Source organism: Helicoverpa zea, chromosome 11, assembly GCF_022581195.2.
Source record: "Helicoverpa zea isolate HzStark_Cry1AcR chromosome 11, ilHelZeax1.1, whole genome shotgun sequence".
NCBI classification, from domain to species: domain Eukaryota; kingdom Metazoa; phylum Arthropoda; class Insecta; order Lepidoptera; family Noctuidae; genus Helicoverpa; species Helicoverpa zea.
Window position 1 is genome coordinate 11,167,911 of NC_061462.1, and position 18,144 is coordinate 11,186,054.

At 40.3% G+C, this 18,144-nt stretch overlaps 4 protein-coding genes across 7 annotated transcripts; 2 read left to right on the forward strand and 2 right to left on the reverse strand.

The window, feature by feature from the left end:
• Window positions 1-116: 116 nt before the first annotated feature.
• On the forward strand, window positions 117-10,299 carry LOC124634246 (potassium/sodium hyperpolarization-activated cyclic nucleotide-gated channel 3-like). 4 transcript variants are annotated; one of them, XM_047169703.1, is made up of 12 exons: window positions 118-420; window positions 686-881; window positions 5,513-5,743; window positions 6,064-6,235; window positions 6,504-6,618; window positions 7,258-7,380; window positions 7,765-7,863; window positions 8,058-8,131; window positions 8,296-8,413; window positions 8,612-8,835; window positions 9,235-9,362; window positions 9,894-10,299. In XM_047169703.1, exons 1-12 carry the CDS (start codon window positions 384-386, stop codon window positions 10,066-10,068), a joined length of 1,692 nt encoding a protein of 563 aa, XP_047025659.1. In that variant the 5' UTR covers window positions 118-383; the 3' UTR covers window positions 10,069-10,299. The 4 variants fall into 4 exon arrangements, with proteins under 4 accessions (XP_047025660.1, XP_047025659.1, XP_047025661.1 ...); XM_047169704.1 differs by lacking the exon at window positions 7,258-7,380 and having other exon boundaries at window positions 117-420; XM_047169705.1 differs by lacking the exon at window positions 5,513-5,743 and having other exon boundaries at window positions 119-420.
• A 760-nt stretch (window positions 10,300-11,059) lies between these two features.
• On the reverse strand, window positions 11,060-11,819 carry LOC124634252 (transmembrane protein 258). The gene is made up of 2 exons (XM_047169717.1): window positions 11,670-11,819; window positions 11,060-11,587 (listed from the first exon to the last, which is right to left on the reverse strand). The coding sequence occupies exons 1-2, from the start codon at window positions 11,673-11,675 to the stop codon at window positions 11,348-11,350; spliced, it is 246 nt and encodes an 81-aa protein (XP_047025673.1). The 5' UTR covers window positions 11,676-11,819; the 3' UTR covers window positions 11,060-11,347.
• Window positions 11,820-12,098: 279 nt separating this feature from the next.
• On the forward strand, window positions 12,099-16,766 carry LOC124634243 (RE1-silencing transcription factor-like). Its single transcript, XM_047169701.1, has 3 exons — window positions 12,099-13,546; window positions 13,952-14,191; window positions 14,414-16,766. The coding sequence occupies exons 1-3, from the start codon at window positions 12,391-12,393 to the stop codon at window positions 16,435-16,437; spliced, it is 3,420 nt and encodes a 1,139-aa protein (XP_047025657.1). The 5' UTR covers window positions 12,099-12,390; the 3' UTR covers window positions 16,438-16,766.
• On the reverse strand, window positions 16,720-17,913 carry LOC124634250. Its single transcript, XM_047169716.1, has 2 exons — window positions 17,542-17,913; window positions 16,720-17,122 (listed from the first exon to the last, which is right to left on the reverse strand). Exons 1-2 carry the CDS (start codon window positions 17,765-17,767, stop codon window positions 16,764-16,766), a joined length of 585 nt encoding a protein of 194 aa, XP_047025672.1. The 5' UTR covers window positions 17,768-17,913; the 3' UTR covers window positions 16,720-16,763.
• Window positions 17,914-18,144: the final 231 nt, after the last annotated feature.

An 18,144-nucleotide genomic window follows, 5' to 3' on the forward strand; every position in this document is an offset into this window, starting at 1 on the left:
TTCCTGACTATAATAAATTAATAATAAAAAAAAAACTATTACTTCCGATGTTTTAGTAAAACGACCGTCACTTGTTTTTAGCTACCTATAGTTCTGCAGAACTATAACAACCCTCGTTACTGAATCACTGAAATAAACACTGAACTCTTTTGTTTGGTTGTACATAAAAGAGTATTTAGCAAAGTCTTTCTGAATATGATGACAGACGCAAACACACGGGCAAACAAATGTCATTGATGACTCCCGAGCTTCCTTCAATAATTGCAATCTTTGTTCCGAACGAAGTATAATTATTGAAATAAATAGTGACTGGTAAAAAAGTAGGGTTCCCTTTATAGTCACAGATAATTCGGTTGACCTAACGTAGTACAACAATTAGAAAAATGAAGAAAAGGAAACACATTTGTGACTTGGACCTCGGTAAGTACTTGACGACTACTAGACAAACCATACCGCACTTACTGCCCTGCCCTGCCCTGTTATAGTACCAAAAACTTACTAGGAAATCAAATAATATTAGAATACGGCAGATGACGATGCAAGTACCTAATATTTTTTGATGGGTTTCTGTTTATCGGGATTCTACGAGCGTACCTTTCGGACCACGATGACAAAATCATACTCAAAAATATCGTATAAAAAACTCATTACACAGATGAGCCTTTCAATAACAATTTCCCTCAAGGTTCTGACAGCATGCTGCCCAAAAAGACTACCGTCCCTGGTCGAGCGTGTCGCTACTTGCGCAAGCTAGGCCAGCTCACGAAGCTGCACCCGGAAACCTTCGAGCATTTCCGCAGCTACTCGGCCGTGGTCGCCGAACGACAGCGACAACTGCTGGAAGACGGGGGGCACGTTATACACCCTTTTAGTATTATCAGGTATCATAATGCCTCTAGCACCTGTAATACCTATGCAGCCACTTATTGTTATACTAGCTTCTGCCCGCGACTTCGTACGCGGATAAAGTCCCTTATGCCAGCGACTACGGGGTCAGCAAAATCAAAGATCTGAATCGTCTGATATTGAATTTTAAGGGCCCGTTGACTTGAAAACAACGGAATACGCATAGCCATTAGAAACGTTCCATATATTTAATTTTTGTACTTCAACGGCAAAAGCACAGCAGACTAAACAAAACGCTGAGAACTGAACCGCAAAAGACGTGACCATACGGATAAAAGTAGTGATTCTAATTAGTCCGCATTTAAGTTGTGTGTGGCAAAAATATTACACGTATTAATACGTTAAAAAACATTAAATGTTACTAAGATGACAAAGTCGTGATGACTTAGTGGAAGTCGTGGTAGTTTAGTGGGTAGAGAACCAATCTCTCAAGTATGAGCGTACGTCTTTGATTCCAGGTCTGGCAAGTACCTGCCAATGCAACTTTTCTAAGTTCGTATGTACTTTCTACGTATATTTTGGATACCAATGACCGTTATTTGGAGGGGATGTTAAACTGTAGGTTCCGGCTGTCATTGAACATTCTTGGCAGTCGTTATGGGTAGTCAGATGCCAGTAAGCCTGACCAGTTTTACCAAGGGGTATTGGGTTGAGCGGGTAACTGGGTTGTGGAGCTCAGATAGGCAGTCGCTCCTTGTAAAACACTGGTACTCAGTTGCATCGTGACTGGAAGTCGACTCTAACATATTTGGGACAAAGGCTCTTGAGATAATAACGACAATAATAATGAGATATAAGCACCGCAGGACATCTGAGGCTGATGACGGGGAGTAGCGACCACGGTGGGCTATATATACTGAGTTCTCCAGGGAGAGTATACTGAACCCCATCTCCGGCCGGTCGGAGTGAACCATAACGGGGGTTAGGTAGGTCTCACGCCTCTGGCTTGGCTTGGCCGTCCAGAGTGGAGTCGCTAGAGCAGGGTTAGTAGCAATGCTCGGAGGATAGGTGCCTCGTGGTAAGTGACCCACAGGGAACGCGTAATCTGCGTTTAAAATCCGCCGAGGTATCCTCACACTTCAGCCGCTCACGTCCCTGTTGCCCTCTTGTTGCTATTCAGTGACTGATTTCCGGAGGCCCAGTAAGTGAGCTAGCGAGTCTCCACCTGCCATTTTTACCATTTCACCATTTTTACATGTATCTAATACATTGTCATCGGCACGTGCCATAGTTCCCGTAGTTTCCATTCCTAGTTCATTAGCATCCCATCACAATAGCCCAAGTAGTTTTCATCAACAGTTAGCAATGGTATAGCACAGAACCGGGGATTGTCTTTTTTTTAACGACGTCCACCGGGGATTGTCCTTGGGTTCATTTCTATAGTGTATAAAGGAATAATCGTCGGTTTTGTTTCACCATTTCATTAAAGTTGTCTCAAAAGGGCTTCAGCGTGGCTTCGGCCCCACGTTTGCCTCCCAAAAATTCGGAACTCTGTAGTCCCGAGGTCTGGAAGAGACATACAAAATAATAATGAGATATAACGCAACAAATTCGGAGAGTGGGGGCTCGTGACGCCACGTCTAGGTATGTAAAATTTGTACTAAGCAGTGACTTCACACAAAATAAATTCAAGCGTGTTATATCTTCGTTATTATTTGTTTGTGAGAAGGAGAAAAGAAAAAATATGTGTCCATTATTTTAGGATTATCTAAAGGGGTCTACACACCAAAGCCGCTGACCCGGCGGCACAGCCCGGTGGCTTAGTGCCGGCGGGTTAACCCGGCGGCTTCAGAATGTCCAAGCCGAATGACTTTGCCGGCGGCAATGCCGGCGGCACGACTGCCGCGGCATGTGGTGTTCTAGTAATTGTCAAATACTCTATGAAAGCCGGCGGGCAACTGACTGAGTGAGTGGAGAGGGATGCCGTCGGCATCGGCATGCTGCCCCGCCGGCTTGCCCGCGCGGGCGCAAGCCGGCGGCATGATTGTACAAAATACGGCCGGCGGGTTGGGCCGCCGGGCTGTGCCGCCGGCGTCAGCGGCTTTGGTGTGTAGACACCTTAAAAGACGGACTAATTCCTTTTTTTGATTCACCATACCACCTATTTCATAACATTCATTTCTACAAGGTGTTGATTTGCATTTGTGCCATAGCTCAGGAGGAGGACATACAATACGTAAATAATCGATTGGAATTACAGTAGATGGGAAATAACTAATATGCACTGCTTTTTTTGTCATTGTAATGTCGTGGTATTTCCGAAGTAATCCAATTTTATGAATGAAATTTATGAGTGATCGTTGCGTATGCTTTGTGTTTGCGTTTGTGTGAGGGTGCAGCACCGTTTTAGCGCCAGTAACATACGCGCCAAGTTTAAATAAGGCTAGATGACATTTACGGAATTCCGAAAAAAAATTAAAGAAAAAAAATTACGTACCAATTTTTTTATTGATTTGGGTCGAGAATCATTAGCATAATTACATCCTTGAATATGGCACGGATGCAAATCAACAGCTTGTATACATTTCAAGTGTAGTATTGCTCTTGAAGTTCCACATCAGGTGTTCCAGATCTTCGATGTATATGTCGCAGGGATATGATAAAAACGGGGATTTGATCAATTCCCTAAGGGACTTGATCAAATCACGGAGGATGTTAAAATAACAACACGATTTTATCTTTTCCCTAAACAAATCTAGTGAATTGAACAAATCCCTAAATTGGTTCAGTGATATGACAAAAAATATGTCAGTTCTTGTCTTGTGCCTGTAAGAAATTAATTTATGTAATTCACGATGCCACAAATCAGCTACATGTTTTAATAAGTGATTATTACAAAGAGGCATATCATACGCAACTAAAATATTTTTTATTTTTTAAACAAATTTTTGTTCATTCTTTAAAAAAAAAGTATTGTTCTGAGTAATGGTGATTTTTTTATATCAGTATTTCCTTATTACACACACCTGATTATCATAATTATGTAGGTATATCTTACCAAATAAACCTTTAAAATATCAAAGCAAAATTATTTTTGTCATATCACTAAACCAATTTAGGGATTTCTTCAATTCACTAGATTTGTTTAGGGAAAAGATAAAATCGTGTTGTTATTTTAACATCCTCCGTGATTTGATCAAATCCCTTAGGGAATTGATCAAATCCCCGTTTTTATCATATCCCGGCGACATATATACGTCAATAGAGAGTGCTTATCAGGTTGAACCACTTTTGCTAAAACGTCATACCTCTATATGCTATAGTCTAGCTGGGCTCCTGGCGTTCCACATCAGGTGTTTTACATCTTCAATTTTTATAAGTCAATAGAAAGTGCTTATCAAATTGAACAACTTTTGCTATAGTTCGGCCATTCAGAGAATGCGTTCCTGACACGTCGCGATTGAACTGACGACGTAACTTTGCAATGGCGTTGCAGTTACGATAAAAATATTTTTGCTGGTTGTTTACCGTTTTAACAATTGAGGAGCATTAAAACAACATTATTATATCAATAATCAATGAATGTTATTACGTCGTCAGTTCAATCGCGACGTGTCAGGAACGCATTCTCTGAATGGCCGAACTATAAAACGTCATACCTGTATATGGTACAGAGAAGCTGGGCTCTTGGGGTTCCACATCAGGTGTTCCAGATCTTAAAATTTATTATCTCAGCTGAAAATGCTCATCATATGAAACAATTTTTGCCATGGCACCATTTTTGTATCTCTTATAGTTTTGTTGGTCTGTTGGTGTTCTGTATCAGGTCTTCAAGTTTCGAAGATAAATTATAGCCTATATGTTGACCAGGCTTAATACTGATACAACAAAGAAAAAATCATTGAAATCCGTTCAGTAGTTCCGAAGATTAGCGTGTACAAACAAACAGACATACAGACATACAGACATACAAACATACAGACATACAGACAGATTTTTTTTTTTGGATTTGTGCTCCATTACTGTTTCTAAACCCCACCCAATTATTATTTTTTAAATATATTCAATGTACAGACACAGTTTTTTTACAGATTTATTATATGTATATATAGATATAGATAATTATCACTTATTTTACTTTTATGAAATACTTTTACAAATAAATCATTCATTCTGCATTAATCATCCTTGGCAGTCATTACGGGTATTCAGAAGCCAGTAAGTTTGACATCAGTCTAACCAACGGGTATCGGGTTCGGCTGCGGGTTGTTCAAAAGAGATACCGCGGCCCTGGTACATCAAAGGCCCACGACGGAACAAGACGGTTTTTAGCCAGGAAGAGTCTGACACTCCCTCACCGCTGCTAACCCACAGCGGGAGGGGTCATTTGATGATTTTTGACGTCGGAAAAAAAAAAGTGGTATCGGGTTGCCCGGGTAACTGGGTTGAGGTGGTCAGATAGGCAGTCGCTTCTTGTAAAGCACTGGTACTCAGCTGAATCCGGTTAGACTGGAAGCCGACCCCAACATAGTTTGGGAAAAGGCTCGGAGGATGAAATAAATATGAAGATAAAATTTAAGCATGAGGCTGTGAGCATACCGCTGGTTCTTACGCATGCTCTGACATTCGGCTATCCTTTTCAACAAAAGATTCGTCATATTTTCAGCTTAGCGTGGATGACTTTCATGATAATAGTGAACTTAGCACACATGAGCCTGTCGACTCTCCGGCTGTTCTTCGTGCTGCAGCCGGTCAACCAGACCACGGTCCACCCGGTGGACAGGCCCATACTCTGCCTCAACGTCATCTGCCTGATTGACATGCTCATAAAGATCAACACGGGATATGTTCACAAGAAGCAGTCCCTCATTGTTATGAGCAGGAAGTCCATTTTCTGGTTAGAAAATAATTTTAGAAATGTAAATAATTTTACCTAAGCAAAACACTTCTCGTGCCTACTTTATTGAAAGCCACGCTGCATCAAATACTTATTATATCCCTGCAAGCCACTTTATATAGGAAGGTACTTAATAAATCCCTGGCCACTTTTTTCTTATTATTGCTTTAAATCATTACTAATGTGTGTAACTCTTGATGATGAAGACGAATTGAAAAACACGTTTGCTCATAGAATAAAGTTTCGTGTTGTCGTCTACCAAACTAGATAAAGAGTACATTTTTAGCTACAATCTACCAGCAATATATAATTTATTTCAGCCGCTACCTCCGTCGCTGGTTCATCATTGACTTGGCGTCCAGTTTGCCCGTCGCCTACGTCGTACTTCACATGAACTTAGACCGGCGCCTCGTGCTGGTCGCACACTTCATGGCCGTACTCCGGGTCACCAAGATCTACACCGTTACCGCAAACGTTAAGATTTTTATGAGAGTAAGCATCTAGTATACTAGTATTACACCTAGCTTTATTCGTGGCATTAGGAATAAATTAAATAAGTAATTTCACAGCATATTTTAACGCTTATCCGATGATCCAGTAGACTGCCTGTTTCTTTCCAACTCATAAGAATCATTTCATATGACCTATTACATAAATAACCCCAAGATTTACTCGAGGAGACAAAAAAATGTTACCTATATTGTTCTTCAAAAATAATTGGGCTAGGTAAACAAACCAACGTGGTTGAACTCCTGTACAGATTTTCACGGAGTCGTACATCGTGCACGGTCTGGTGCGGCTGACGCTACTGTTCGCGCTGACCACGCACTGGTGCAGCTGCCTGCTGTACAGTCCAGCTGTCGTGCATTACTACTGTCAGTATGCCTCGTGTTTCAGTCATTTATTTCACATCAGTTCCTGGGTTCATTACTCCCATCGACTAAGTGAAAAGACCCATGTCCTTCTTCAGGGTATTGACCGCCTAGGTATATCGGTGACCAAAGTAAGGTACAAGTATGTAATGTTTACATTATTCATCGCAATCGGTTAAATCTTTTTACCTTGTGTAAAACACTTTCGAAGTAATACTATTAAGTGAGCTTTTCTGAGTTGCGCACAATTGACGAGTCGCAGCGCTTCTAGTGGCACCATCCGTTACATGACATTCTTCGTGGGAGCCTTGGCATTAGATATCGTCCTCTGATAACTTTACTGAAAAAGAATATTCTACATATGGTAGTTATCATCAACAAATACTTTGCATGCCGTAAGGCGAAATGTATTGAGACAATATAAATTAATTTATCACCATTATCTGTAACATTCATTTTCTGCAAATAAACGATTTCTATTTCTATAAGAGTCAAGTTTACCGACAGCATAAACATATATAACGTCTGGTTTCATATAACACCCGTTTACTTTGAAAATTGAAATCAGACTTTTTTATTGTCTGTAATGTTGGGCTTTAGTACTTAATGGAACTAATGTCAATATTGGACTGAATCGTGCAGGGACAGGCACTATGCACGGCACACCCACCTACCACATGAATATTTATAGAACAGAGAGTCAGGTTCAAGACATGCAGACTCGCTACAATAAAGCTCTTATCGTAGCGCTTTCCTCTTTCTTTGGTAAGAATTGACATATTAAATAATTATTCCGCTAACCTTTTTTATAAAGTACCTATGTAGATACCAGTTCCACAAGTTTTCACATGCGTCCCGAGGGATTTGCATCATGTATTTTCTGACACTGATACTCGATTATTGGTAAGGTCATGTATTTATGCTGCCCTTTTCTTTCTTGGTTTGACCGCGTTCTGTTAAGAACGGAAAACAGCCCAAGTTCAACGCTGATAATGTAGCATAATAATAGTGAGATTATTATTTCAATCGGTTCAGTAAGTCCTATTCCATGAAAGCAGAAAAAAAACAAATGTTTCCTCTTTGTCTTCAGTATCAGTATAATAAGTATACCTATAAAAGTATAGAGACATAATGTTTTGTCCGTCTCAGGTACCGGTTTTACAATGTTTCGTTCGACTGCGCCAGATGAGATCTTAGTTCATTCCCTGATTATTGTGTATGCAGCAATGTTCATGGTATTCACCCTGGGTAAGCTATGGTTCTCCTTATTTTTATATTTAAGCTTATTATACGTTCCTTTAATTCTTTAAATATTCCACATCACACATCTAAAAACTAATCGAATCTTTATATAATTTTATGTATCCTTACATAAAAACGAGTCTTTCAGATTTACTGAAATAAGCTTTATTTTATTTTCTACTTATTTTTTTAATTTATAGTTTTCCTGATCAAAAGTTACTTGACGATCTTTGGATCTATTATGCGGTACCAGGGGCTTATGAATCAAGTAGAGGTAAGAAGATTTGAAGCATTTAGTTTCAGTTGTTACCATTCTATGTCGGGCCATCTGAAATGAAACTAACAATTTGAGGAGACTATATTAGTGTGCCCATAATAAACTTGCTACTACTTTCATCCATATTTTATGAGCTAAAATCTCTTGATATTGGTTATCAGGAATACATGAAGTACAGGCAGTTCCCGCTTTCTCTGAAGAAGCGAGTGCGTGCCTTCTATCAGTACAGGTACCAAGAGCGGTATTTTAAAGAGGAGGCTGATCTTGACTGCCTGTCAGGTAAAATTTTAGATATAATTAAGGACAAACCCTTTTAGTTTCATGATCGAAGCTCACGCAATTTTATAGATACTGTTATGGTTTCTGCACATGCTGATTTTTTAGAATAGCGATCAGCGCAAAGACTGAAGAGTTTTGGGATACATTGAAATGGAGTCCACTCGAAGACTAAACACCATTACATTATTGTTCATTCAGAGGAGCTTCGTGACGAGATCAAACTGCACACGTGTCGTACACTGGTGCACAAAGTGAAGTTGTTCGAGGACGTGCCGGCCAGCGTGGTGGGCACGGTGCTCGGCTGCCTGCGCCCCGAGGTGTACCTGTCCAATGACCTGGTGGTACGCGCCGGAGACATCGGGGATTGCATGTACTTTATAGCCACGGGGACTGTGGCTGTGTACTCCTTGAAAGGTGTCGAGGTATATCAAAAGGATCAAACAGAAACTTAACTATTGTTATATCACTCCCGATATTTCTCAGAACAGGTTCTTATAGTTTTCGCAAAGATGTTCGATGGAGGTCCCTCCATCGAGCAACTTAACTGGGCGCCAAGACCCATATTGTATGTTCAATGTCGTGAAAGATGTGCAACTTTCAAAAAAACATTGGCTGTGGCTTTTGTGAAGAAAATATTATATTAAGAAACACGCGTGTATAACTGAAGTGAAACAGTAGGAATCGAACCTTACCTACCTACCTTAGCTACCGGCACAGTACCTAGGCGATTGCTTAATCACTGCGCCAAACAGGTCGCGAATATTCCGCATAGAGGAAATTGCGGAAGCTTTATAAATAATGTTAGCTCGATTTCCTTGCAGGTGTGTCACCTGGAAGACGGCACTCACTTCGGCGAGGTGGCGCTGTTGATGAAGGACAGCAAGCGTGTCGCCACTGTCGTTGCCGTCGAGATCACCCAACTGTACCGGCTTGATGCACACGACTTCAAGTGCGGTTCATTTTAGTGCAACTCTGATCTATAATTATATAATCTATAATTATATTACTTCTATCATTATCTATAATTATAATAACATTCCCGACAACCCCGTCATTTTGTGACAAGTGAGATTTAGCTGCTAGCTGTATAGGTATAGCCTATGCAGCTAAATCTCACTTGTTATCTAGAATTACATTAGCTTACCTAGAATTCTAGATGAAACATTTAATTCATTAAGATTGGAGTTGTTCAACCAATGGATAAGTGTTCTGTTACAGCGTTTTCATACCAGCGGATTTTCCGAGTAACGCCCTGTTTCGCGCGTATACGCGCAACAGCAAATAGACCGAGCGACAGATTTTTGCCGCTTGGAAAGTGTCGCGCATACACAAGAGGGAAAATCCGCCTGTCTGAAACCGCTGTTTTTATGTCATTTGATTCATCAAAATAGCTACTGCTTTAAAATTTTACATGCTTCAGTTCTTGGCTTGAACCTTTCAGCTGCTCATCAGATACTGCAAGATGTTTTATATTTCCCAGCCGCTTCGTGATGTCCAACACCACATTATACAACCGCATCGAAGCGCTGGCGTCGCTTCGCATGCACGAGACCACGCTACTGGACGACGCGTTCCGCCGCGAGCGAGAGAGTCAGCAGGAACAGCACCAGTCTGATATGATGCATGAAGTCCCAGCCCCCATGACTGAGCCTTGATAAGGACAACAGACCCAATCATATTTGATTATTGTTCTAAGAAGGCACCCACAAAACCTGTATTCATAATGAGGAAGTTCTTTTTTATGGATTAGTGACTGAACAAAATGTGATAGAAGTTATTGTGGGGCTTTGTCAGCAATTTTGGTAACACTTAAGTTTATAACTGGTATTATAATTTAGCTTTTCAGCTTAGTTTTAGAAGCAATAGTTTACTTCTTAGACTTGCTCCTTATGGTGCTCCCACATTGCCGTTATAAAATGTTTGTAAACATTTTATAACACCAAAACATTTACTAACAAATGTTAACAATTGTTGCACTTTGTTAGAAACTGTTACATGTTATAAGTGCTCCTACATTGATGGAAAATGTTTAAACATTTTATAACATCTAGTATTGGCTCGCAGTTTGGTTTCGCCTTCTGAGGGCCGAGGACGTCTACACGGAAATGGAAGAAGATTTGCTCATTGGAATAGCTTTTATTTTTTGTTTAAAAAAGAAGAAAAAGCGCTCTTATTGGATGCGTTAAACGCTAAAAGCTAGAGGAAAATATAGTGCCACAGACTATCTCAAGGATTTGGGTATTGACGGTTGCTTAAAAGATTTTATAAGAATGAACAGTTCCGAATTTGAATATCTACAAAATTTGATTGGGGCAAAAATAGGCAAACGAGACACTACATTTAGAAAATCTTTAAGTGTGACGGAAAGACTTGCGGTAACGTTAAGATTTTTGGCAACTCTAACCCCCACCGCACCGCACCGCCTATCTCGCCATCACCCTTATAAAATGTTTACTAACATTACTAAACATTTTCTAACATGAAAATTTATTTGTGATCAAATGTTTGCTAACAAATGTTTACTAACGTTATTAAACATTTTCTAACGGCAATGTGGGAGCACCATAATGTTTAGAATTGGCTGTAGAGCGGGAAATTCAGATAATTAATGGTAAAATATAGTATCTATGATGGAAACAAGAAAAATAATATTTAAGTCTTATTTATTTCAGTAATAGCTGAATTTTGATAAATGCCTTACAAGACACAAAAACAATGATTATTTAATTAAGAATTGTAAATGTTCATAGCTAAATTATGACTGTTTTATTAGCCATAAACTAAGAGAGAAATAAAGCTTTGTGATAAATAAAATCTTGTTTTCTTAGATATAAAATTTATGAATACAAACAAACATTTGGTTTAACACCAATCTTCGTGGCAACCACACTCGGAATGCGATACATAACTTACAAACTAACACTTCTAGAGGTATCACACGAAGATGCCAACCCATAACAACAAGAACAGAATACCGAAACCTGAGAATAGGGAGGCAACTAGTGATAACAATAGCTCTTTGAACAGATCTCTCGATAATTTAGTGCTTGTGACTTCGTACACGAAGAACCACGCAGTAAAGAAGATGCCGATGCCCAGGAGAAGCAGCGTGAGGTGCGGGAAAACTGCCGGGTTGATAGGAGACGTGTATCGAACCATCGATTCAATTTCCAGCTGAAATAACATTCCGCAAATGAATTTTATGCTTACAAGTAACTTAAAACTAAGAATTATGTTAAAATGCACAGATACTTACACTCATTTTGGTAGTTTATTCTTTATTTCGTTTAATTAAAAATAATACACGATGCCGATATCAAAGGGATACGTCAGTGGAATTTCAGTCATAGACTAAAATGTTACAACTTTACAACAAACGTCAAAAAGTTAACCATAAAGTAAATCGACTTGTTAACTGTTTCGACGGTTCGACTAAATGTCGTCTTTTAATCTAAAAAATATAGACGAAAAAGAGTGGTTTCATTTAACGTAGATGACGTATTTTTTATCCAACTTCGCTAGCTTAAAAAAACTAAACCAAAATAAATATACCAGATAAGACATAACCAAAATAAGATAATGCTGCTGGTTTGAACGTTGAAATAATATCGCCTAACTAGCACTTATAATAGTATTTCAATTCGTCCATCACTATTCACTTCTGTCAATTTCTGTCAAACTGTCAACTATCACTGTCAATTCTGTCAAATGAATTTGCGCTGCGCTACAGCTACGTAAAATTTGCAGCCCTTTGTGTATATTAAATTCTATATTTTTTGTTTAGTGCTCGCTTAAGAATAAAGTAATACCTTTATTCAAAATATATTTCATTTTATTGACATCTTTGTTCTCGATTCTCAACCTCCTCAATGAAAATTAAAATGGCCACCAATGTTTGTTTACAGCTGTTCTGAAATGCTGAATTGTTTTGATTTTAAATACACAGTGGTACAATAGGGCCTTTCGTACCACTAAATATGTCGTCTCAATGTTATCTTTTAAATGTGAATAATATGGCCAGTCAAAGGTTAAATGAAATAAAACCCACTCCTAAGGAGAAGGTCATGTCTTACGAAGAGAAGTCCGTGGGATCCACTCCATTCTTTCAGTGTGAAGCATGTCCATACATGGCGATGGCCGAGGATGACATAAAGTTCCACCTGTTCACTGTTCATCCAGACTTAGCCAAGAAAAATGGTCTTGCGGACAACATTCAAATCTCTTGCCCTGGCTGTGCCAGCGCGTTTGATGCTGAGGAGACTCTCAGGAATCACCTGCGGAACCATCACAAGATGGGCATCAAGGATGTCAAGAAAATGATCAAAAGTCTAGTCCAAATTGCTCTTAAAAATGCTAAATTGAAAAAAGAGAGCCCCAGCATAGACCCACCTCATGCATCACAAATAGGCGCAATAGCACAGAATATAGCTGATATAAAGATACCACAAGTTATAGAAATAGTTCCCGATGCTGTGAACATCAACAATGACTTGCCTAAAGGAGTGGCGTTCATATCTGTAGATGAATTAAATAAGATGAGCACACCTAACTTTGAGAAGGTAGATCCTAAAGAGATAATTCAGGAAGCAAGCATAAACATTGTGTACACAAATGATATCTCCACTCAGTTTGTGAGGGTGTCTGATGCGGGCACTATCAACCCGTCCTGTAACATGATCCAAGTGAGCAGTGTGCCTCCCGACCTCATATCATCAATAGAGCCGTGCCTGACCACTGTGGAGGGCACACTGTCTCCAGCACAAACAAAAGACTTGACTCACATTCCACTGCTACTGAAGTCTGATCAAATGAAGCCTGAAGAAGTGAAACCAAGCAATAAAGAGGCAGATGAGAAAGTAGGAACCATGTGCTTAATAAACGGCTGTAGAATGCGTTTAAAGGAGGATCAGACTCTGGCATATCATAGACAGTGTCACCAGAATGGGAAGCTGGTGTGTCCAGAGTGTTCACAGGTGTGTGCTGCAGTTGATGCACTGCACACACACCTATGGAAGGTCCACGAGGTTGATATGGAGCTCCCCACATGTGATGTGTGTGGCTTCAAAACATATAATAGGTATAGACTGCACAATGTCCACATGAAATGCCATAAGAAGTTAAAACTATTTATATGTAAGTAAAAGTTAATTCTGCTCACATAAATTTTCCTTTTTTATAGCATAAAATGAAAATACCACCTGTTTTACCTATAATTAAATGTAGTCATCATAGACTGCATAAAATCATTAAAATTATACATGGACTGTAACAATACAAAAAGTGGTCTTTATAATCAATATTATACACTAGCTTCTGCCAGCGGTTTCACCCGCATCCCGTAGGAACCTCTGCACGAATCCGGATAAAAAGTAGCCTATAATATATATAATATAGCCTTCCTCGATAAATGGGCTATCTAACACTGAAAGAATTTTTCAAATCGGACCAGTAGTTCCTGAGATTAGCGCGTTCAAACAAACAAACAAACTCTTCAGCTTTATAATATTAGTATAGATTATCAGAATCCTCATTTTTCAGGTTCAATATGCTCAAAAGGGTTCAAGAACTCTAACCAGCTCTCCAAACACAAGCTCATTCACAAGGAGTCAGCGACCCCCGCCTGCTGTACTATCTGCCAGCGCGAGTTCGCCAGCGAGCGTCGGTTAAGGGTGCATGTGGCTGAAGTACATAGTAAGGTGAAGCCCTTCAGCTGCTCGCACTGTGACTACTCCACCGCTAGGAAGGAACAGCTTAAACTTCATATAAGATCTCATACTGGTGGGTATTGTTGCTGTTTGTTGGTCTAAGTAAAAGATTTCAAAGGCAAAGAAAGTAATTTTGTAATTTTACATAAACTTCGTATTGTACATGATATTTCTCCTGTACTGTGCGTATTTATTACGATAAACATGCATAACACACCCTTTCTCCATTTTTTTTGCGATCGCACCTTTTAATTCTATTTCTGTTCAATTAATAAATTCGTATTTCTTATTCCAGGTGACAGACCCTACGAATGCAATCAATGTAGCTACAGGACGGGTGACCACAATGCACTCCGGCGGCACAAGAAACAGCATTCCAAAGAAAACGTGTACAAATGCAAGCATTGTGCGTACACCACCATTCAGTCCACTGTGTTCACAACACACATGATCTCCAAGCACCCTAACATAACGGACAGTGACGTGCACCGATGCCCCTACTGTCCTTTCAAGTGCATCAGCAAGGACAAATACGTACAGCATCTCACCACACACTCCGACAAAGAAGGAGTACAAGTGTTCATAGAAATGAACAAAAGCAAAGCCAATAAACCCGCGTGGACCATACCCAGCGAAACTGAAAAAACAAATGAGAAATCTAACATTAACAGTGAGGCAAATACAGAGTCTGCTCCCAAGACTGTCAATGAAATACCGATTGAGGTGTACGACTGCGATAGTTACAATGAGAATTTACCACAGAACTTCGTCAAAAATTACTGTAGCACCCCTAACAGTAGTGGCCAAGAGACAATCTTCAATAATCAGATAATGGCCACAGACCTCAGCAAGGAGGATAACAACTCGGACTGCGTTATTTCCGAAAGCTCAAACGACACGATGATGGAACGCCACCAGTTCCAAGCGCAGCACCCACTGCTCTCATACGATGGCACTCCGTCCAACCTGCATGGGTTCCTCAACCCCTCAGTATCTATGGAGCAAAGTCTCCTACAGAATAATAACGTCAATTCTCTGACCTCAAACCATTGTTCGATTCCAAACAGTATAAATAACAACATTATGGCTAACTTTCCGATCAGGTTGCCTCCCGCGCCGCAAATATCGCTGCGGAACAATATCACGCTGAAACCCGTCGATAAGATATCTCTACCCAGTTCCAAAGTGACCGGTCCCATAATTAAACCGACACAGATATTGCCCGTTCCGTCCTCAAGTAACTCTCCAGTTAACATATCTATGGAGCCTGAAGGAATCCCAAGGAAGAAGCCGAAAATATCAGTGAAGAGCAATCTTATACTGAAGGGTCCAGACCAAGAGAATATGTTCCACTCGCAGCAGAAAATGGCGTTTAGGAGACTGGAGGACAACGAGAGGTTCGGACTGGGCGGTCCCGTGACCTTCAACAATCTGATCACGACGCAGTTCATGCAACTGCAGCCAGAACCGTCCCTGAGCCAATCGCCCAGCAACATCATGGTTTACCCACAGGAACCAATGTTGGCGGATGCGGCAACGACGCCCGTTGATAATGAGATGAATAACAACCCACAGATATTCTCATTCAACCAACAGATCAATGTTAACGCCATGACGACGCTCCCTCCGCCACAGAAGATACAAAATAATGATCCGAGCTACATAAAGCTGGAGAGTACAATCAAGCAAAATACACAGTCCCCGAGCTTAGAGAGAATGTGTAACGCTAACTTGCTTAACAATCCGGCGATAGCCCTCGAATACAAAGCGTCGCCACCGCTCGAAGATATACATAAGAACATGAGCGAAATAAAAAATGAAGTGAAATCAGACTCCTTCTACAATATACCCATTAACAACGAAGCTCCGAATCCGACTCCCATGGACAATTTCTTTGGGGATGGTTTGATGGGCGAGAAGTATTCCTCGGTACTGATGGACCTGTCCGGAGTCACCCTGCAAGAGATAGCGGAGGCAAATAATGACGTCATCGAGATCGATGACAATTCCGATGATAACAAGTTGCTGCCGCGACTGGACATGTACTACAGCCTTGAAGGCCTGTACCCACACAACGACTTCCACTTCCTTGACGCGGACACCGGCTTCCAGCAAGACGACATCAACAGGATATTCAGTGAAGTCCCCATCATTAACCAAAAGGATCTGCTGGAGTCTGCCGGTGAAAACTCTGGGAATGAGAGAGCAGATTATATGCAGATCATAACTCAAAGTGTGATGGATCCCATGATGAACACCACTGTGCGACCCTCCACTAACAAGATAAACGTGAAGAATATAGAACTCATGAAGAATTAAGTATAAGAATCTCCTTGTAGCAAAAGCCCTTCTGTGATGTTGTTGTTATACCTCCACTTATTTGTTAGGCAATGTTACCTCGCGTTTGGATTATATTTTTGAAATGTGATTTTCAAAGTATAAGATTTGTAAATATGCAGCAAAATACAGGAATTGTACATAGATTTAGGTGAATGTTGCTTAACAAATAACATTGTTGTTGTAAAACCTCTTTAAAGTCTGGGCAACGCTTTGCCGCCACACTAGCGCGGTGAAAGCGATTTATTTATCAAAAGACTGTTAATCATTTAATCAATGTAAATATTTATTTATTAAATGGAATGTGTTTATATATTTTGTTTTGTGTACACTGCTATGAAATCTCCACTGTTTCTAATTTCTTGCGACTTGTAGAGGGCCCAGTCGTCCGTGACATCATTGAATGGTTTGGGGTCTGTATGGACCCCTATCTTATGCGGACCGATGATAATCAGGACGTTGCCTTTATAGTACTTTAAATAATCCTCAAATGCCTTTCGATTATTGAAATAACAGAACAGAATGGCAGTATTGTTATTCCTCTGCAGTAACGTGATTGTGTCCTCGTCTATTTCCGCGGGAGTGAAGTGGAGAGGTATGAAGGTGGGCGGTGCGTACTTGCAGCGCCACCACGCGCCGTCTACCTCGATGCCTGATACTGGCACACCTGGAATATCAATACGTTTTATACTTGTTCCATGTTCTACACAATTATATTTTACGTCTTGAAATACTTATCCGTTATGATGTCGAATTTAGCAGTATTCATTATGAATGGTTTCCAGAAATCTGGAGACGCGTGTACGCGTGGGTGAAATAAATATATGTTCCAGACAATTTTTAGCACTTACGTCCTACATTTAAATTCATACTGAGACGATATAAACAGAATCAGAAACATTGAACTGAAGCTGTTCCCGCGGCATCGCCCGAACCCCAAGTGGTTTCCACGAGCACAAATAATAAGAAGCTCATCTAAAGTTTAAGCTACCTTACTGCTAAATCACTTCAAAATCAACTCAGTAGTTGACACGCACGTGAAAACACATCCATACAAACTTTAACATTTAATAAAATAAGGATTACCAGTAGCCTGCGTGATCATCCACTCCAATAGACCACTGCCGCATCCTACGCTCACGACCCTTTCACAACTCAACTCTGCCAGACAACTTCTAACGAACTCAAAGTTCTCCTCACTAGGGTACACCCACAACACCTTATTCCTTTCCGGGTGGTCATGATAACGGTGTACGATCTCCTTCCAATTGTTCTCCTTGTATAGCTCCGTGATATCGGCGACTATGTCCATGGCGGACAGAATGCGGACGTGAGTGGTAACATTGACTGTGACCGGGAGTACACTGGCGCGCTTTACATAATACCCTTCCTGTGATTTATCTGTGTTTTTGCTGACAGGGAGGTATTTAGTGGGTATGGGGATTTTTTTCGTTTAATTCGACGAATTGTATGGATATGTTAAAATGGTCCCATCGATACCTACTGAGTGTGTGGAGACGAGATGCTTGGACAACCAAATTTTATAATAATGGCTGTTTGAAACTGTGTACCCACAGCCACCCCTTTGGAATCCAATGTCCTATTGGGAACAAATTCTGGTATGTAAAAGGTACACTGCTGGGTCACCTAATTTTATATTTTTTTAGCACAGATCATAAACAACAAAAA